At 36.0% G+C, this 22,284-nt stretch overlaps 1 protein-coding gene across 7 annotated transcripts in view; it reads left to right on the top strand.

The window, feature by feature from the left end:
- The window catches only part of Atp11c (ATPase phospholipid transporting 11C), a 168,187-nt gene that overhangs the window by 80,048 nt on the left and 65,855 nt on the right, over positions 1–22,284 (top strand). For all 7 annotated transcript variants that reach the window (XM_051141298.1, XM_051141297.1, XM_051141296.1 and 4 more), the window contains 4 exons: positions 1,235–1,354; positions 9,070–9,159; positions 12,630–12,710; positions 16,873–16,980. In XM_051141298.1, coding sequence (XP_050997255.1) covers positions 1,235–1,354; positions 9,070–9,159; positions 12,630–12,710; positions 16,873–16,980 — 399 coding nt within the window. The remainder of the gene's footprint in view (positions 1–1,234; positions 1,355–9,069; positions 9,160–12,629; positions 12,711–16,872; positions 16,981–22,284) is intronic.

The following is a 22,284-nucleotide window of genomic DNA, read 5'->3' as shown; positions in this document are numbered from 1 at the left end:
TAGAGCATTACTTTGGGTCTTCTAGATTCGGTGACTCTACTTTTAAAAAATTTAAAAGACAAATTAGAAATATATTGGCTGAAGTGAGACTGTAAAACTGTAGACTCCAGGAGATCACAAGGAAACTTTCCTATAAAGGCAAAGACTCATACAGTGTCTGTAGAAAAAGGTGATCATCCTGTTAAGACGATTTCTGCTTATGGTTATAAGTAATTATTTCATATTTAGAAATACTTTGCATTGTGCTTTCTGTTCTATGTTAGTTGATGAAATGGTCCTCAGAAGTTGTATAATAAATAAAATATTCCCAGACTAACTTTTTCTAAGTTAGTATGTTGTTGTAAAGCTAATAGTTGAATTGCATTTGGACTATGGTTGAAATAATATGGCTGGGAATAAAAAATGTAGTGTTGTTTCTATAAGATGTTCTCCAAAATTTTATTAAAACGAGTTGACAGTAGATTGGTTAATTTTACCATGTATTTTAGGAGATCCAAAAAGTTGCAATTACTAGCTTAACTAATCAAATGGGATCTAGATATCTAAAAACCCTTTTTATGTGTGTGGTTGGTTTTGTTTTAAGGTGTTTTGAGATTAGACTGGCCTTAAATTCCTACAAACTTATGTACAAGTGTGAGCTACCATTCAGCCTATTACAAACCTACTTTATAGGGGATGAGAAGAGGAAGAATGTAACAAATACGTTTAGATAGATGGATGGGTCTAGAGCTTACATAGTGATCAGGAAATTATTTTGGTAATTGAATGGGCCCGAGTAAGTGATAGACAAAAATGTATCAGAATCTGTCTAGGTATAGTTATTTATTCAGTTTTCCTTCCAGAAGATATGAGATTAGTTAAAGAAAAAGAGTAAATGCAATTACTTTCTTCTTTGCGGTTTCCAGCACAGGATCAAGAGTAAATACTATTACATCTTTCCAAGAACCTTCATTATTAAATTATCAGCATATTAGGGTGCCATATTTTGAGGTGAAGCTCTTTTGATTCCTTTAGATACTTTCTTTAATTATTTTAGAATTATACTTTTGGCTTTAGGCCAGTTCATTCAAACAACAGTTTTGCTTAGTCGACAACTAAGAGATTTGTGGATTTCAATTTCTTGACAAGACTTTCACCTGTCCTTGCTACTCTGATTCGCCAGAATTCTAAGCTTTGTAAAAACATGGAGAAATACGGTGAAAAGCTGACCTTTTCCTTCTTTCTCTTGGTTTAGTGCGCTGGAGAGGAGAAACGAGTTGGTACACGCACAGTATTTGTTGGCAACCATCCCATTTCAGGAACAGAAGCTTACATTGCACAAAGATTTTGTGATAATAGAATAGTCTCATCTAAGGTAAGTTGTGTTTTTTTTTTTTTTTGACTGACCAGATGTTTAGATAAAGCTGGGTGTTTTTACTTATGCTTCTAATGAAGCTGATGCACATATATATGTATAGACACATGGTCATATACTTATACAAATCATAATACTAACTATGGTAATTATTACTCTGAAAGGTAGTTTACTTTCTGGTTACAACTTTCACTTGCTTTCCATTATGATTCACAGTGCCTGTTGATTCTGTATATTACTTCAGGCCTTAAGATGTGCTAAAAGTAATAGTTATTGTGCTGTGGAGGGGTGTTTCTCAGTAGTAGAACATTTGCCAACATTTTGCGAGTTTGTGGGGACTTAGTAATTATTTACTTGTGTAAAGCTTTCTGAATTTCCCTGAATAGGCTGTACATGATTTACATTCTTTTGGAGGGTACTTAGTGACTTTCATTTCATTTCTCCCCTATCTTGTTTTTGACTTGTGTTTCTGGGTCCTAAAGGGTACATTTGGACTGTATACTGCCTGAGCTATGAACTGAATAAAGGTATTACTTCAGTGTGGTATAAGTTAAGAGCAGTGGCCTGCAAGTTTGAACACCTACATTTAAATATTGATAAACTATTCACTAGCTATATCACCTTTGTCAAATTAATGAATACAATTTATGAACTTGCTAACACTTCATATATGAAAACACTTTTCACAGCTCCTAGTACCCAGTAGTCATCATTATGCTAGTGTTAATTTACTAATCTTTATTGCTGGCCAACCAGATACGGTGCTGGGTAGTAGATGGCTGGTTGACTACCATTTCTCATAGCATGAACCATATTTTGATAATGTTCTTGACTTCCAAATGCAGCCTGGCAAGGAGAGCTAAAACATTAGTGACATTTAATTCAGTGTACGTTTGCAGCCACTTAGAACCTGAAATTCTTCCTAGAATAGTATACCACATTTTGGGTATTCAAATATTCCTTTGGTTTCTCCTTTAGGTTATGGTATAATGGAGATTTTGTTCAGGTCAAAGATTACGATGTAAAATAGAGGCAGGAGCCCATGGATCTCTGTGAGTTCCAAGACAGCCAGGATTGTGTTGTGTGAGACTTTGTGTCTACAAAAAAGAAAACAGGAAGAAAAAAATTTTATGTAAAATATGAGTGTGAAAACTGAGTATCCCACTGAACAAATAGGTAATGTAGGCCTGTAGAACATTGTGACATTTCAGATAAAATATTGATTGTCTTTTACTCTTAGACTCTGTCACAGATATTTTATTCCCAGTCAGGGGCTTATGTTCTTGTATCTGGGGTAGTAAATAGAAGAGATTTTTACTTTGTGTTACCCAACTAAGTAATCAATTATCGACCTTTGGCTCAGAATCATAGAAACATGGAAGTAAAAGATCCTGTGAGGTTCATCTTGCTGACTTAGGGATAGAGAAACTAAACCCAGAGAAAGCCCCCAGCATGATAAGCAAGCACTTGTGTTAAAGCCAGGAGTAGAACTACTGTATAAAGCCCAATAACTTTGAAGAGCCCTTTTCACATTATGCTATTTGCACATCTTCCACACTTTTTTCTCTTTTACATCAAAATGAGAGAATTATGATTTTCCATATATTGTCTCATATGGAAGACAATAAAATAATAGGCTGACAGTGACTTTTCATTAAATTAGTGATAATCATTTTGTTGCTTATATATTTAATGAAATGCTTTTTCATATTTTATGTAACTCCCATTTTTGCCAGCATCTAAAACAGTGCAATAGTACACTTTTCTGTTTTAAAGAGTGCTTGACACAACTAAAATTCTATTTCTAAACAAAACCTGCACATTTTTGTACAGATAAAGAATGAGCTACCTCTATTCCCCCTCCTCTGAAGACCATGATTATAGTTTTTCTAATTAGTTGATTGGTTTTTAATAAACACTGTTGAGCCAAACAAAGAGGAATTGAAAATACAATAATTTTAGAAAAAAAAGGAAATGTTTTTATGGTTTGTTCTCATTGAGACAGAATCTTAATATGTAGCCCAGGCTGACCTTGTACCTGCTGTGTAGCTCAGGCTGGCCTCAAACTCCTGTGTGTGTGTGTGTGTGTGTGTGTGTGTGTGTGTGTGTGTGTGTGTGTGTGTTGCCACTACCTCTCAAGCTAATATTATATACATGAGTCACTATAACAGGTTTAGAAGGGAATGTTAATACCGGAACCTTAGTATAATAAATGATAATGATGGTGCATGTTTTTGTTTTCTCTACTTTGTCATAAAAATAAGTCTTGCTTTTTTTGGTGCTTTTTCTTTACAAATAACCAACTGTAAAGTCAGTGTATTAGGAAATGTATGTTATAAGTACAGGGAGCACTAAAGACAAACACGTTGACCTTTAAATTTTATTTATGTAAAAATTGGTGTCCCTTTTGCTTCTAGGAGCAAATACTTCCTTGGGGAAAAATGAGGTCTTAGAATTTTGTAGCAGGCACAAAATTGGAAATTCTTTTCCTTAACAAAAGGAGCATTAATTGCACAGTGCTATTATTTTTAAGTTCTTTAGTTTCTTTTACAAATTGTGAGCTCCAGTGTCTCTTCAGTGAAATATGAATCAGTGGGCTATACATACTTCATTTATGTTAAACTGGTATCTTGGATTAGAATTTGGTCTAAAATTGCACTACAATTTTCCATTAGTTAAAATAACTTGAATTGAGGCCTGTAAGATGGTTCCGTGGGTAAAGGCACCTACCACCAAACCTGACGATTTTGGTTTCTATATGGAATAAAGAAGAGTACTGATTTCCGTAAGTTGTTCCTTGACCTCCACATGCGCACTGTGGCACATCTGTACTCTTGCATACATACACAATTAACAAACAAACAAACAAACAAAATGATTAAAACCAGTCATTAGTGGTGGAATTTCTTAAAACTTACAGGACTTCTTTCAGTTTTGTCTAATTCATTAACAATAACCTTTAAATTTTACTAAGTTCTGATTCAGTTTTAGTCAGTGACTATTGCTTTTCAGAGACTAGAATTTACAGTGGCTAGAACAATGTGAAAAATGAAAGTTCTGTAATGAAAATGAAAGTGGACTATGAAGCTCAAAATTACATTTAATGTCTACATAAAAGAGAGTTGATAGTAAGTTGAATATATTAATTTTAAAAAGTGAACAGTTACCAGTATAGAACTGACTGATAATTGATTTTACTTTATTATTCTATTGCATCCTGATGATTCCAGTAGTTAGAGAAGGTTGTGTCCTTTGTGCAGTTTAGTCTGCTGGTAACTTTATCAGTTACTTTTTAAATAGTTACTATTTCATTTTTAACCTATGACTCTGTAATTTTTTGTTTGTTTGTTTGTTTTAGACAAGGTTTTGTTATTTTGTCCATTTTGGCTTGCCTATGTAGTTCAGGCTCTCCTTGAACTCCTGGCAATCCTCCTGTCTCATCTTTCGAAGTATTAAGATTGCAGAAATGTGTTGCCACATCTGACTTTGTTTGCTTTTTGCTTGTGTGATACAGAAACACATCACCTAGAGCTTTATCCTCCCCATCAGCATTTTTAATGCTAAATGAGAAGCTTGGTGGACTTAAGATAAAAACAGCCTTTTCCTTTCCCATCCCTGGTACCTGGGATCAAACATGCTATGCCCCTTACTCCAGGCACAAATCAAATAAAGCTCAAAGCATTCACTCTTAGTTCATAGTAATTTCAACTTCTCTGCATTTGGAGATTTATTTGATAGTTAGAAAAATGGTTTTAATTATATTTAGATGGTAAATATTTGAGGCAGTAACACCACTTTTTCATATAGTATCAGTTTTAGAAAGCATGTGTGTATGTACCAATTATTTAATGAATGAAAATACTCTAATAAATACTTGCAGTGCTAGTATTTTGTGTAGAAACAGTTTTAAACATGTTCTTAAATATTTGGACTGACTTTTAACTTTATAGTTCCATATTAACATACTATAAATGGGGTGGGCTGGAGAAATAGCTCAATAGTTAAGAGCACTTGCTTTTCTTTTCTTTCTTTTTGTTTTGTTTTGTTTTGTTTGAGACAGCATTTCTCTTGGCTATCCTAGACTCGCTTTGTAGACCAGGCTGGCCTTGAACTCATAGTGATCCACCTGCCTCTGCCTCCCAAGTGCTGGGATTAAAGGTGTGTGCCACCACGCCCAGCCTGCCCTTGCTTTTCTTAGCACCCACATGGAGCCTCGTAACTCCAGTTCCAGGGGCTTCAAAGGCCTCTTCTGGCCTCCACTGGCACCAGGCACACACATGGTATATAAACATACATGTGGGCAAAATACATAAAATATAATAAATTACTCTTTAAATAGCGTAAAGATCCATTTACTCAGTCCTCTAGGCAAGAACTTAGGACAGAAAATTCATTTTATTACTATATTTAAAGCAACTGCTGAATACACTTTCTTCTTATGTTTGGCATTAGTTTTGGCTTGTAGCAGCAGACCAAGTCTGAGAGTCCAGTTTTTAGATAAGCAAGTGAACCTTAATAACTTCATATATGCCTATAGTTTCATTTTGCTTCTAATTAGAAAACTCCTTAAAAAGGTTTCTCTTAATCTGTGCTAAAATATTGGTTTTAGTATATAAAATAGATGATTGTATCTTAATTTACCTTTTAATTAAATCAGTGATTTAAGTGGCCAATGCACAATTTTTACTCAGGATGTTTTGCTTTAAATAACTCAGTGGTGGCTTAACAAGTGTAGTTCTAAGACTTGGTAGGCCAAAGCAGGATTGCCCTCAGATTAACCTGAGCTGTAGTATGAGACCCTTGCTCAAAACAAACATTCTCATGTTTCTTGCCAAATACCATGCCAAGCGCTTATGGTAAGGGAAGTTATGATACCCCGAGGTCTTAGCTCATGCCCCATGGAGAAAATAGGAGTAGTTTCCAATGAAAGGACTAACCAAAGTTCTTAAGGAAAGAAGTTAAACTGGTAAAGTAACACAGTAGTAGGGCAAGGAGTGTATGTACTTTAGTGATACTGGTAGTGGTATATCATTGTAAAGCTCTGATTTGAGTCAGTAGCACTGCAAAACAGCAGTCTTAACAGGACGAGATCCAAAAAAAGGTTTCCTTTGATCTGTTAGTACTACCTCTATTAAGGACTTCAAGTGGCCTTATGCTTATTTGTTTAATTAAAAAAATGTTCAGTTTGAGAACAGAGGGTCAGTGTCCCAGAAGTTCTGGCTGTTAGCAGTTTATTGGAGTTTATATTTTACTTATTTATATACTTGAAATTGATGGGGCAGTTAAATGCTGGTTTTGGATTATATTGGTTTTCAAAGTGACTATATCAATGGTTTAAAGTGCTTATCCTCTTTTATCACCAGCCACTCTGAGAGTATCATGAAAAATGTGTGGATTCTTTCTCCTAAATAATACACATCCATACTCAGCACTTTAAGTTGGTTGGTTGGTTTGTGGCAGAGCCTCATTATGTAGTGCAAGCAAACTGGAAACGCATAGAAATATGCCTGCCTCTGTCCCTCAGTGCTGGACTTTAAGGTGTTCCTGACATTTGTGCATTGCTTTTTAAAAATAATTTATTAATTTTATAAGTGAGCATCTCCCACCACTCTGATCTTTTCTGAGAGGTACCTATTTTGAACCTAAGAAATAATCTTCAGTTAATTATTATTTGTTATCTTAGTTTCTTTTTATTACTGTATTAAAACACCATCACCAAAGCAATTTGGGGAGGAAATAATTTACTTCACCTTGCAGTTTATCATCATGGATGGAAGTCAAGGTAGAAACTCAAAACCTTGGAGGAGTGCTGCTTACTGGCTTGTTACACCTGGCTTTACTCAGTTTGCTTTAGTATACATCACAGGACCACTTCTTACCAGGTGACTTTAGCTCTGTGTCAATACATACATACATACATACATACATACATACATACACACACACACACACACACACACTCACACACACACACACACCTAAACACACCTAAACCTTAGTTGTCCTGTAGCTATTTACTTCCACTTGTCTTTTTTCTCTTGAGGTTCTCTAAATCTTGAGAGCTCCTAAGCCTTGTTTAAAGGAGGTTTTAGGGCCAACAAAATGGCCCAGATATAAAGGGGCTTGCCATGTAAGTCTAACAACCCAAGTTTGATACCTGGGACCCACATGAAGGTTTGGAAGGAGAATATTTATGCCACAAAATTATAATCTAACCTCCATATCCATACCGTAGCACATTCACCCCTCCCACCCACAAAATAAATACATAAAATTGTTTAAAATAAAAAATTTAAAGTTTTAAAGCTATTAGCACTAATTTTTCATATACCCTGTCATGTTCTAACACTTTGGCTTTCTAGTTGTTATATTAGTAGATATATTATCATGACATGCAAATGATTGGAATACAGACTTCCCAAGTATAATTTTAGCCTTCTGCCTTAAAAGATTAAAAAAAAAAACTATTTATTTATTATATATATAGTGTTCTGCCTGCATGTACACCTGTAGGCCAGAAGAGGGCACCAGATCTCATATAGATGGTTGTGAGCCACCGTGAGGTTGCTGGGAACTGAACTTAGGACCTTTGGATGAGCAGCCAGTGTTCTTAACCTCTGAGCCATCTCTCCAGCCCCTTAAAAGGATTTTTTTCATTGTGGTTTCAAGTCTTCTATATTATGATATGTCCTACTTCTGTTAAATTTTAAATGGCTCAGTCATTGAACTTAAGGCACTAATAAAAAATTACATGTGTATATGCACTCAGATTGTGTGTATGCCTTTTAACTGTCTACACATTCTCAGATGTACATGAAGATAGGTGGTACTGATGGAGACAATGATTTGAACTCCAGGGATCAGCTCAAGGCAAGAGAACTAATATGCTCATTCATTCGTCCACATAGTTTTTTTTTTTTTTTTTTTTTTTTATCGATACTACCAGGAATTGTTAGGAAGAATATTAAGGAAGAAAATTAAACAAGCTACCTCCATAAAAGTAAGTGCCCATAAGGTAGAACCCTTTTTAAAAACACAGACACATTTACAACTTATAGTAATTGTTAAAAATAAATTTAGGATCTTAAAAAAAAGGAGACAATCACTATAAAGTGTCTTAACAAAGTAAAACCTTACTCTTGACCAGAAAGATAAGCTACTCACAAAAGTAGAACAAGAACACGAGGACAGTATGTTCACTTGGCTTTTCTTCTAATGCAGATGGTGACTGTGTCTTTTTCCCATTGGTTGGGCTGGGCTCATTTAAATAAAGGGGTTACAATTCTGCAAACAAGTTTTACCAAGTCAGGTTGAGAGATTAAAACATTTGTAGAAAGGTTTTGTAAAGTGGAGAAGATAAGATGATTGGAACTCTTTATTGGTAAACAAAGGGTTTACAATGTTTTCAGGAAAAGGGTAATTAATGTTTTTATAGTAATGAATGCTATCATATGTAGTATGATATGAGAGCCTATAGGAAAGAATCTGTTTTAGTTTGGGTTAGAAAAATGTAACATGTAGGACTAAATGGCCAGTAAAATTCTCAATGAAGCTTCACTTCTGAAAAAAATTTGTATTCTATGCTTCTAAATATATGCTGCTATAACGTGTGGTGTATGTTTTGAATTGTTGGATATGCTAAGTACTAGTTTATATCATAAGTACAATTTTTCAAGTTTCTTTTTTAATAATGTTTTTGGTTCTGTCTTTTATAGTATACACTTTGGAATTTCCTCCCTAAGAATTTATTTGAACAGTTTAGAAGAATCGCAAATTTTTATTTTCTCATCATTTTTCTTGTACAGGTAAGAACTCCATGAACTACTACTTCAACATGGAGAAAATTGGTTGTTTAAAACAATTTGTAGTCTTAAGTTGTCCTGTGACTTTTTACCCATTAAAATAATATCATCTTAGCACTTTCATAGCTGTAATATTATTTAAGAAATTTGAGCTTGTTGTATAGATTCACTTGTTCAACAGTGAAAGTTTGCTTTTCAAGAGGATGCATGGCAGTGTTAACTAAATTTTTGTGGAAAACTCCATAAAGTTTATCATCAGTGTTTTATATATCATGTGGTTCATTCATGCATTTGTTATTGATACATTTAGTGTTTGTTTATGAATGGTATTCTTTAACTGTTTGGCTTTATAGACAGGATGAGAAAGCTCAAGACTGGATCAATAACTCCTATTCTTGAAGCTCTACAACACTGACAACTTGAATTCATTGCATCTAGTCTCTCCTGTCTCTGAAATGGGCATGTTAGCCTTAGCAGGATTTTTGTGTGGACTGGAGAGGCCAATTTTACTTGTAGGTAATTCTTTCAGGTTATATTGAACAAAAATCCATCTCTCTGTATTTCTAACCATTCCACTTCAATTCCATATCATGGAAAGTTGAAATTTTCTTAAAACTGAATTCTACCATGAGTTCAATTTCTGTTATTTTTGTAGCAACCTTGAGAATGAAAATACTTAAAAACAAGCAAAAATGTAATAAGTGAATTCTAAATGTTAAATTAACATGGTATAATTCTTTAAAAAATAAAATATTAAAACATAATATAAATATGTGCTTATGTGAATGTTAGAATTTATTAGTCAGATATGAATGAAATACATAAAACCAGATGCATAAATCCAGTGAATTTCATCCAATTGCTGTACTGTACTGGGTAGCAAGTAGCACAAGACCAATACACCAACCAAAAACTATGCCACTCTCACTTACCTCAAAAAGAAGTATGTTAAAAAAAGAACAACAGTATTTGTAACAGAAACAAGAAAATACACTCAGTTAAAAACTATAACTATGATGGCCCCAGTTCCCATGATTCCTCTCTGTTTTTTGTTCTCATAACCGAAATAAACTGCTTTCTCTAATTATTAAAATAATACATATATATTTGATTATTATTTTTAAGTAGAAATATAATTGTACTTCAAAAATTGTATGATACAGGTTTCTAAAGGTATATTAGAAAACGTATTAAGATTCTATATTATTTGTACCTTAATTTTTTTTTACAGATTTTATATATTTGTCTTAGATTGTACATTGTATAATAAGCTAATGATTTGGTGTATATCAAAAATTAAAAATAGTTTAACAGTTTTACTTTGTTAAACATGTTTTAGTTTACTTGAACACTTACTCTTTTCTTCCTTATTACTCCTGTCTCTGTGTCTTATATTCATTTACTTCCTGGAAGTTTGAAAGTTTAGTAAATCAATTTGCTTCTCATTGTTCTTTCTATTGTTTTATACTTTAAATTTTAGTCATTTTAATTCTTATCTTACATCTTTAATTTTTCCTTCACTTACTATTTTAATGATACTCCTCATCATTTTAAATGAAGCAGAAAAATGCCTCTGAAATTACTCAAATGCTTTGTTGATGTTGAGTGCTTTTGTTTGTATACTCTGAGGCTTTGACTAAATGTTACTATAACTCAATTTTAGGCCTTCTCCTTAAAACCAGTTTGGGACAGAATACAAATAAGAGTCAGTGTCAGTAGTGAATGATGAAATGTTTAGAAAGACATTCTTCTATCCATGGTCAGATGTATTAGAAACATAAACTACACCATGAATTCTGTTTGCATCAGTCATTCAGTTTATTAAACTGTGTATTTAATTACATTTATTTAAGCAAAAATATATGCGGACTGCTTACCGTGTGTTGTACACACACTGGATATCAAAACAAAATATCAAAATTTTCTCTGCCCATCAGGAATTTATATTAAAGTTGTGAAGAGTCAGGTATTCACTTAGTTTAATATAGTAAAACTCATTAAAGATTCAGCAAACTACTAAGACTATTCAGTGAAAGTTACAAAAAATTTCTTAACACAAGAAGAGCTTGAAAAGACTTTAAAAGTACATGATAGTTGGACTGATCTTAGAACGTTTAGAAGAAGCACTCTGTGCTACATATCTCAGGGATAGAGATGAGGTTGCATAAAGAACAGTTGCCTTGTAAAAGTCTTATGTGTATACTTCTTTGTGTCAAGGATAGGCCTGGGTGGAGTTTGGAGATGATAGTGAGATGTAAAAGAGAGATTGTAGCCACAACCACCGCCCCCCTCTCTCACACACACACAAATTTTACTCCTTCCATGTTTCTTTTTTTTTTTAAAGATCACACACACACACACACACACACACACACACACACACACACACACACACACACATATACATACATACATACACAGACAGTGTTTTGCCTGCACATACAACTGCACTCCAGAAGAGGGCACCAGATCTCATTATAGATGGTTGGGAGCCACCATGTGGTTGCTGGGACTTGAACTCAGGACCTTTGGAAAAGCAGGCAGTGCTCTTAACCTCTGAGCCATCTCTCCAACCCTATTTCTTATTTTTGTAAAGACACATTCACCCAGGCATGTTAACCAAACACTTGCAAGACATCTGCCATCAATAGTTAAAGCCCATTACTTAACCAGCCCTGTCATTTTTTCTTCCTGAATATCTTCAATACTTCTTTCCACAACTCCTATTTCTACCCTGATCCAAGCCATCATCTTTCACTTGGATTAGAGCAGTAGCCCCCCGAGTAGACTCCTGGTTTCCATTCTTACTCTCTTCCAGTCTATCTTTTACAAACCATTGAGTGTAAAATTTCATGTTACCTTTCCTTGTGTAAAATCTTCAAAGATTTCCCACTGTGGAATGAATAAACAATAGCCAACAGCTTTCTCTGCACAGTTTGACTCATGCCTACCTTTCCAGCGCTATCTCACACCACATTTTTGGGGCACTGTTTTTTTTTTTTTTTTTTTTTTCTTGAACACATGTCACTTTCCCTTTTAGAAGAGAGACTTTGTGTATATTGTCCACTGGAAAACTTCCTTTGAGCTAGTTAACTCCTAACTACCCCATAGATCTTAGCATCTACACACTGGTTTTAGTACCTTTTTTTCCTTGTAAGCTTTCAGCTATGTGAAGGCAAAGACTTCTCTCCATCTTGTTTAAGCAAGATCTCTGTAGCGTCTGGATGGTAACAGTACAGGGGCTGGCAGAATGCTTTTCAAGCATTAGCTGGTAAACCAATGTGTGTATTGTTGTAAAGGTGATCATCAAAGCTGGGGTAAAAATTAGTGCTGTTATGTAGGTTGTTTTTGTTGTAATTAGAGTTAATATTCATCTCACTAGCAGAATGTATTTTGTCCAAAATATTTGCAACATGTAAATGCTACATATGAGCTAATAGCTAATTTTATTTCAATTTAATTTCTTTACCTAGGTCACAGTAGACACACCAACAAGCCCAGTTACCAGTGGACTTCCACTTTTCTTCGTTATAACTGTTACAGCAATTAAGCAGGTACATTTCTTACTTAAACTATGCCTGTCCTTTAATGCAAGCTATTTTGAGTTTTCTTATAAATGCTCTTTTTCATATTTATATGTTATAGTAACTTTGATGGATTTAGTTTATATCTGGTTCTCACTGAAAACCCATTAAACTGCTAATGACATATTAATTTTTTTTCTCCTCAATATCTGTTTGTATGTGATGTTGTAGTTAATTTACCAGTATGGCCTAATAATGTTTATTATTAGGCCTATAATTGTTATTACAGCAGTATTTTCTAACTTGCTAGCAATCAATCAAAGCACAGACACCTGTTATATTTTTAAGTATGCTTTAGTTAACCTGGGGCAGGGCAGATATTAATCCCCTAAACTACTTCCCATAGTGAGGCAGGTATGGGATACATGTCCCAATCCCATGCCATCTGCTTCTAGTAATTTCTGTCAAGCTACCTTCCATCCATAATCCCAAATACTTGCTAATGTTTTTCATCTGGACCAAATCTCTATCCGTGCCAGCCATGTGCTTCTCTTCCACCTAACCCATGATGGCACAGCCTCCTTCTGATCTCCTCTCTTCCAGTCGCTCCTCCTCCCAAGATTCTCTCTGTCTCCCCAAGCCCTGGAACCTTAGCCACACCTGTCCCATTTGCCCTACCCAGGTGTGATGGCCTTTTATTGGTCAAACAGGTTAGGCTCTTAGGCAAGGTACAGGTGGGACAGAGACAGCAAGCAGTAATTAGAATCAAAATACATCAGAGCAACCTCTGACAATGTGATGTGGTGTAAGTGTAATAGAAAGGACAGTAGAAAGTTCAGCGCAGTAGGGGAATGAGAACTGGGATTTTACTGTTCATTAGATATTCTAATGTGATATGTCTTAAAATTTCTCATTCCAGTGAATTTTAGTTGATTATTACCTATAGCACAGAACTTAAGAACACAAATAATTGGGACTGGAGAGATGGCCATATGTTAAGAACACTGGCTGCTCTTCCAAAGGACTGGGGTTCACTTCTCAACACCTACATGGCAGCTCAAAATTGTTTGTAACTTCAGTTCCAGAGGCCCTGACACTCTCGTACAGGCATACATGCAGTCAAACAAACAAAGAAATAATTTTAGGTGAGCTGGCCTGAATGGAGAGAGCACAGGAGAGCTGGCCAAATGTTGGCAAAATGTAATTGTGCACTATGTATAGTTTACCCTTGTAATATTCAAATGCTGATTTCTTTATCCCACTGTCTGATTTCAATCCAAGACATAGATTTATTCTGTTTATTCTAAGTATCTACTGTCTCAAGTTTCTGTTAACATGCTCACCATTTGTTTTCCACCTTGCCAATAAAAACCAACTAGCCAATACTGAGCTATAGAGAGAATAGGGTGGGACATCTGGGTCCAGCGAGAGGAGGAGAAAGAGGAATTGGGCTATGAGGATAGGTCCAAGAAGAATCGGGAGAGGAGAATTGGGGCCACACAAGTATTGCAAATATGAGGATTTTGGCTGGGAGGAAGCTAAACTGTCTTGGGGGTTTAGGATCAAGTAAGAATTGCTCAAGGCTCATTAAATAAATCATAGTTTCCCTGTGTTGTTATTTGGGTAGAGAGCTGACTAAAGATAAACTGCTGCCACTGTAATTTTATGCATTTATATCCATATTAATTATCATTTTACACTTGTTTTTCATGAGGTGTTGAAGGTGATGCTCTCCCCACCCACCCTTGCTACCTGGAGTAGTTGGTAGTCAGGAGAGGTGGCCCAGAGCCCTGTCCCTAATTGGTTGTAGCACTCAGGAAAGCAAGCCTTGCTCTTCACTTGGGCAACACAGTGGAGCTAGCCCTGCTGGTGAAATCACAGGTGAAACAGCCCAGAGAATGTGAGAGGAGGAGAGCTGGCCCAGCCTCTCCTAGGCTGCAACACTTGGGAGCTCACCCTGCTGGCATTTGGAAAAAAGAGAGCTGGTGCAGTGCTGGCCCACCCCAAAATCTATATCAACTGAGAACAGTTGGTATGCATGAAAGGGCCAGTCCTGCTGATCCAAAGCTGCAGGATCTCCATGACACAGGGAAGCAACAGAATACCCAGGAGGGGTCCCAATGAGGATCCAATATTGATGGTGTCACAGAGCCAGAAATCTCAAAACAGACCAACCACTCTTTGCAATAAACATTTACAAGTGAAGATAGGTGGACAGAGGGGATAGACTGTGAGATACATTCCAACATACTATAGCTCCCATGATAAGATACTTTGTTGTTTGTTGTTTGTCTGTTTTTATTTTGGGCGGAAGGTTGCCAGTGCAAAGGATGGTTATGAGGGGACAGGGAGATGATCAGGATTGGGTTGCATGATGTGAATTTCATAAAGAATAAATAAAAAGTAAAAAAAAAACCCACAAATTCTTGAACTTATCTAGTGTCAAAGAGGATAATGATTGGGGAGGCTTTATCTCTCTTTCATGTCAGAGCTGGTAAACTGCCACCAAATTATGATGTCGTTGTCTTTGAAGTATTTTGAGCATTTTGTGTTTTAGTCCCTTTAAAATTGTCCAAATAAAATTGAAAACTTAAATAGAAAATCTTAAGTGAAGGGTGTGTTAGCTATATAGGGACAGACCACAGGATCTGTTTATTTGCAGACACATTTTTCGCTAGTACTTATTAACCAACATGCTTTCTGAAAGAACCTTAAAGGAAACTTGTAAACTGAGGGAACAGGGTTACCTTTCCTCCTGGGGTTATCTGATCTTCTCTCTTGTCTACCAGGAATTGAATAAATATTTTATCATATATTTCATTGCTAAATAAAGACTTGGAATGTTCTTTTCCTTTGGCTGTTAAAATTATTTTTCTTATAATAAATTTTTAGTTCTATGAGTAGCGTGCATCATTTTATTTTTTAAGATTTATTTATTTATTTATTTATTTTACAGTGTTTTACCTGCATGTGCACCTGCAGGCCAGAAGAGGGCACCAGATCTCATTATAGATGGCTGTGAGCCACCATGTGGTTGCTGGGAATTGAACTCAGGACCTTTGGAAGAGCAGCCAGTGCTCTTAACTGCTGAGCCATCTCTCCAGCCCTGCATGCATGATTTTCAAAGGGCTGTACGGATTCAGTCTACTACTCCCAGTACTAGTTCATGTTATATCCTTCTTTTCTTATCAGTATCAGAGAATGTACCCAATAAAATGATAGCCTAGTATTTTCATAAAGAGGGACAGAATAGGAATGAGAAAAAAGTGATGAATATATTTTTTTCCCAAACAGATACATTTGAAAAGGAGCAGATATTATTACAATTAGGGAAAATGATTGGATATAAAAGAGAGGAAGTCATGTTCATATGAACATCCTGTTACCTTTGCTCTTTTAGCATAAATCTATTCCACATGAAAAGCCTAAAGGAAAGCGAACCATTAAATATTTCTGTGATTATTGTTTAATTCTAAAAACAAACACCACCGTCTATTTTCTTTAATCAAGTCAGTAGAAAACTTTTAAAATTGTTATCTCTATAATACATAAATTCTCTGGCAAAACAATTTCAAATTTTCCTACTTTCTGCATAAAAAGAATTACATTTCTAAGTCATTAGGTTTATCAGAAAATAAGTCAAAACATTTATTTTTTAAATTAAAAGAAAGAGGTAGTGGAGATACGACTCAGTGTTTAAGAGCACTGAGTGCTCTTGCAGAGGACCCAGGTTCTAGCCCCAGATCCCACATGATGGCTCACAAGCATCTGTGACTCTAGTTCCAGAAGATCTGACATCCTTTTCTTGCTTCCCAGGCACTGCACACATATGGTACATGAAGGCAAAAATCCGATACACATAAAATAAAAGTAAATAAATATTTCCAACAAAGTAGAAGTAATTATTACATTCTTTAATTATTCACAGATATTGAGGACAACACAGGCATTCATTAGAGCACTACAGGAATAAATCATAGTTCTTCATAATGAAGAGTGTTATGGCTCTAATGCCTGTGTTGTCCTTAATGTACATCTGAAGAATTAAGGAACCTTACAGTACAAAAAAAGCTGTTTGCCTAAAGAATATATTTAAAATGTGCATCAACTTTTCTAATAATATGTTCATCGTTGTATCTGTGGCATTCTATATTGAAATTAACATTATAAAGTTATATTGTTATCGTTATAGGGTTATGAAGATTGGCTTAGACACAGAGCTGATAATGAAGTTAACAAAAGCACCGTTTATATTATTGAAAATGCAAAGCGAGTGAGAAAAGAAAGTGAAAAAATCAAGGTACTATTTTACTAGATCACTCTTTAAAATCACTCTTCTTACTGGTGTGTGTGTGTGTGTGTGTTTATTTGTGTGTCTATATGTGCGTCATAGCATGTGTGTGGTTCAGAGGACAACTTTCTGGAGTCAGTTCTCTCCTTTTGGCATGAGATCTGTGCTTCAGAATCAAGTCATTTCACCAGCCCCTGCTCAGGATAACTGCAGTCATGCATGGTAAAAATGCATACTTGAAAGTATACAAATCAGTGTCCTGGTGGTGGTGGCGGCAGCAGCGGCGGCAGCAGCAGCACACGCCTTTAATCCCAGTACTCTGGAGGCAGAGGCAGGAGGATCTCTGTGAGTTCGAGGTCAGCCAAGTCTATGTAAGGAGATCCAGGACAGCCAAGGCTTCACAGAGAAACTGTCTCAAACCGCTCCCCACCAAAGAAAGAAAGTATACAAATCAGTATCCTGCATCACTATTTATATCAACATAAAAGGAAACTCCATACTCATTGTGTATTATTTCCTCAACTCAAGCCTTGTCAGCACTAACTTTTGTTTCTCAGTGAATTTACAGTTTTAATATTTTATATGAATGAAATAATACACTGCATGAGTTTCATGTTTGCTATCTTTTAGAATATTTTAAAATCTATTTGTGTTGTAGTGTGTGTCAATAATTCATTCCTTCTGATGGCTGGATGATAATATATTCTATTTGTATACCACATTTTCTTTATTCACTAGCTAATGTTTCAGTTGGGGCTGCTAAAGATATTGTGGCTAAGAACATTCAAGGACAAGTTTTTGTTTCAGTATCAGTTTTCAATTCTTTGGGGTTCATGCCTGGGTTCAGAATTACTAGTGTTACGATAATTTTTAATGAGCTACAAAACTGGTTTTGCCTAGAGGGTGTACTCTTTATATATTCAGGGCATGGTGCTATTCTTTTTTTTTTTTTTTTCTTCAAATTAATCATTGCTTACTTCTACTAAATGACATCTAGATTTGACCACATCAAACATTTTTCATTGCCAAATAGTGTTTTTAAAGCAGTAAACCTTGCTGTTCAGAACAGGTTTTTGTTCCCAGCAAAGTTTAACAGAAAGTATAGCTATATAGTCAATGCTGTACCACACAAGCACCCTTTTCTATTATGAATGTCAATAAACCTCCTTTAGCACATAAAGATTTGTTTATGTTAGCATTCACTCTTTAATGCTAGGCATTCTATGAGATTTGACATGTATTTAACATTATAACATGCAGGATAATTTCACTGTCCCTAACAGTCTGTGTTCTGCTTCATTATTCCTCATCCCCCCTTAGTCTCTGAGATCACTGGTCCTTTTACTACTACATGGTTTTTTGTTTGTTTGTTTGTTTTGGAGTTGTTTTTTTTGCATTTTCCAGAATATTATATTATGGAAACCATACCATATATAGCCATTTTTCAGAAGATTGACTTCTTTCATTTAGTACACATTTGAGTTTCCTCCATGTCTTTTCATGGCTTGCTAGTTCATTTCTTTGTAGTGATGAATAATATTAATTTCTCTGAATATATCATTTTACTTGATTATCTACCTCCTACAGAGTGAATATATTTCACTGCTTCCAAATCTTGTCAATTTTGAATAAAGTTGCTACAAACATTTAAGTATAAGTTTTTATGTAGATATAAGTTCTTAACTTCATTGGACGTAGTATCTTTATATGGTGATTAGTTAGTGTATGTTTTCTGAAAAGGGCTTCTGTTTCTGTCAGACCTTTAGTGTTAGGTATTTGGGTCAGTCTAGGCAGGAGTTGGGCTGCCATTGTTTCTTTTATTGTAATTATTACTTTTACTACACTACTGAACTTTAAACTCTTTTGAAAGATTGCAGCTATCCTGAATTTTATGCTGGGCCTGGGGTGCTGAAGTGTTTTTCCTAATGTAATTTTTCCACCATCTTCCTTTAACATATTCTAGATGCCTGACTAGCAGTAGATATCTCTTTCCCTTGCTTCCCTCTCATAGTATACTGCTGTTTTTACTTGTTAGTCATCATGAGATACAAGATAGGAACAGAATAACTTATTTGTCTTCCTGTACCAATCTCAATGTTAGCCAAGCCCTATGCACCCGAGCTATAACATAGTTTTCAAGTTATCTAGTCCTATCTCTCGTGGTAGTCAGATCTTTGATATAAATGGGCTTCCTATCTCATCTCATGCAGCACGTTGCATTTTCTTTCTTCTACTGCTTCCCCTGCCTTTGTGCTAGATGTAAACAAGCTTTTTGCTGCCTATGAGAGGAGTCCATGATACTGGCATGCCTTGTGCCTGTGAAGCCATAGCAGCTGATCACTCTTGTGGCTCTATCAGTAAGAATGGTCCTTTTACATGTTCATGCTTTCTCATGAGCACAGTTGGAACCTGTGGAGAAGAGCTGAGAAGAGCTCCACTCTTAACCCTCAAGCTTGTAGATATTCTAAACTGTCATTAGCTTATACCTAGTCCTTAAGAATTCCTTGAAGGGCCACTGAAATGGCTCAGTGAGTAAAGACATCTGCTACCAAGTTCATTGAGGACCTGCGTGGTAAAAGAAGAGATCTGACTCCTACAAGATTTTATCTGACCTCCAAATACTCACTGTGGTCAAATACTGTGGTCCATGTGCTCACACACATCACACATGCACAATAAGTTAGTTAAAATTAAAAAAAATTACTTAAAATTCTAATTGTTGCTGGTCCTAGTGTAATCCAGCTTCTCAGGAGGCTGAGGCCTGCGTACCCTACACGGAGCAAGTTCAAGGACAGCTTGGGTAAATTCGTGATCCCTTAATCTCTTGCTTATAGTTTATTTGGAGAGCACTTGCCTAGAATACATAAAGCCCTACTGAATATGCAGTTTTTACTGTTCTACCTGGTTTGTTTGTTTGTTTTCTTATTAATCACTTTTATAAAAGTAACTTTTATTCACCTGATTTAATTATCTCTGAGGATTACTTTCTCCATCTGCTAATCTAGGCCTAGCTCTGGAAGCTTCTAGCCTCCATAAAATTTAACCTATTTAAGCCTAGAATGTTTTCAGCCTCTGAAACTTACTGGTGAATAAGCTCACTCTTACTTGTTCTTACTAAATTCTGGGCTGGCTAGTTCAACTCACTTGTTCTGGCTCAAACTCTCCTCCCAGCTGCCTGATTCAAACTAACTTCTCTTAGTTTCTGACTAAATTATTCTGGTTGGTCTCATACTAACTTTGACAGTATATTCTAGTCTTCTAGCTCATTTTTATTCTCTTGTTCATTCTGTCTTCACCTGTGTGTAGCTTGTTCTCTTTTCAACCTCTTTTTAAAACTGCCTCTTCTCCCTCATTCTCTGTTCTGCTCCCTTAAGTAGTATCCCTTTTCATTTTTCTCTTCTCATGAGAGTTGGGCATATCCTATTTTTTCAAATCTTCCTCTGTCACCTTTTTTGCCATTCAATTACACATCACTTTCAAACATTGGTGCTTCCTTCTACAAACTTTTATACCTTCATTGTTTGGGATTAAAGATATATACTACCATGTCTGGATCTAAGCTTCTCTTTACCTGAAACTTGGTCGGCCTTGAACTCAGAGATCTGCTTGCCTCTGTCTCCTGGGATTAAAGGCTTGTGCCATTAGCACCCAGCATGTCTGCATTCCAGTGAGATCACACAGACCTTTGGATATGATTTCTTGCCACAGCAGCCATGTTCTGAATTAAAATTCCTCTACAGACTTTTATGATAGTCACTTTCCCTCACATGTTCCCTTGGTGTTATGACATAGATCATCTGGGACTGGAGAGGTTGCACAATGGTTAAGAGCACTGGCTGCTCTTCCAGAGGACCCAAGTTTGATTTTTATCACTCACATGGTAGCTCACAACCATCTATAACTCCGGCCATGGTATTTAATGCCCTATTCTGGCTTGAGGACACTGCACACATGCTTTTTGTAGCCATCAATGCAGGCAAAACAAATAATCTATTGTATGAGATTTTATATATATATGATTTATATAAAAATATATAAAGTTATATAAAATCTGAGGGCTAATTATACAAGACAAAGGACAATAAGTTCCTGTGGAAGAGAGGCAGAAATTTATTTATTATTATTTTTTATTTTACATGTTACTTATTTGTGTGCATATGTATGTGGTACACATGCATGTCATAGTCTCCATCTATAGAGATCAAGGAAATCTTGTGGGTGTCAGTTCTCTTTTACCACGTGGGTTCTGGAGATTGTACTGAGGTCATCAGGCTTGGCAGCAAGTGCCTTTACCTGCTGAGCCATCTTGCCAGCTCCATTTTACAATGATAGAAGAACTGGAGAGATGGTTCAGAGGTTAAGAGCAATTGCTGCTCTTGCAAAGGACCTAGGTTTGGTTCCTAGCATCCACTTGCCTCATCACAACTATCCTTAACTTTATTTCAAATGTTCTAGCACCCTTTTCTGGTCTTCACAATCACTAGGCATGCATGCAGTGCACTTACATATATGTAGGGAAAACATTTAAACACATTTTAATCCCACGAAAGCCTTCACTTACCAGGAAACTGGGACAGAGCAGAGGACATCCTATTGGGACTCTAAATGAGAGACGCATGGGAGAATAGCAAAATAAAAGGATCCAGAGGGTCCTAGAAACCTACAAGTAGAACATTATGATAGGCAAATTTGGGCCCAGGGGTCCCGCTCAAACTAAGGCACCAGCCAAGGACAATACAGGCACTAAACTTTAAACCCCTACCCAGAGCCAGCCAATGGTCAGAACAGTATCCACACTTGAGTGGAGAGTGGGATATGACTTTCTCACGTACTCTGGTGCCTCACATTTGACCATGTCCCCTGGAGGGGGAGACCTGGTGGCACTCAGAGGAAGGACAGCAGGTTGCCAAGAAGAGACCTGATACCCTATGAGCATATACAGGGGGAGGTAATCCCCCTCAGGAACAGTCATAGGGGAGGGGAATAATGGGAAAATGGGGGGGGGGAATGGGAGGATACAAGGGATGGGATAAACATTGAGATGTAACAAGAATAAATTAAAAAAAAAAAAAGAAAAAAAACAAACAACAAAAAATAAAAAAAAATAATAAACACATTTTAAGTTTTTTTTAAATGGTAAATAGAAGCAGAACGAATGAGTTGATTGGGACATTCTCTTCCTTTACAGTTGTGGTCTCTTTTGGCTTCAGAATGAAGCCTTAATTCCTTAGCCTGCCTGGCCTAGCCCATTGTGATATTTCCTCTGTGTATTTGAGTATAACTATGGTTTTATCATAAATAAGTATTACGTAC

The sequence above is a fragment of the Acomys russatus genome, chromosome X (assembly GCF_903995435.1).
Source record: "Acomys russatus chromosome X, mAcoRus1.1, whole genome shotgun sequence".
Taxonomy (NCBI): Eukaryota; Metazoa; Chordata; class Mammalia; order Rodentia; family Muridae; genus Acomys; species Acomys russatus.
Note: the sequence above shows the minus strand (reverse complement) of the source record. Positions and strands in the feature narration are given on the sequence as shown.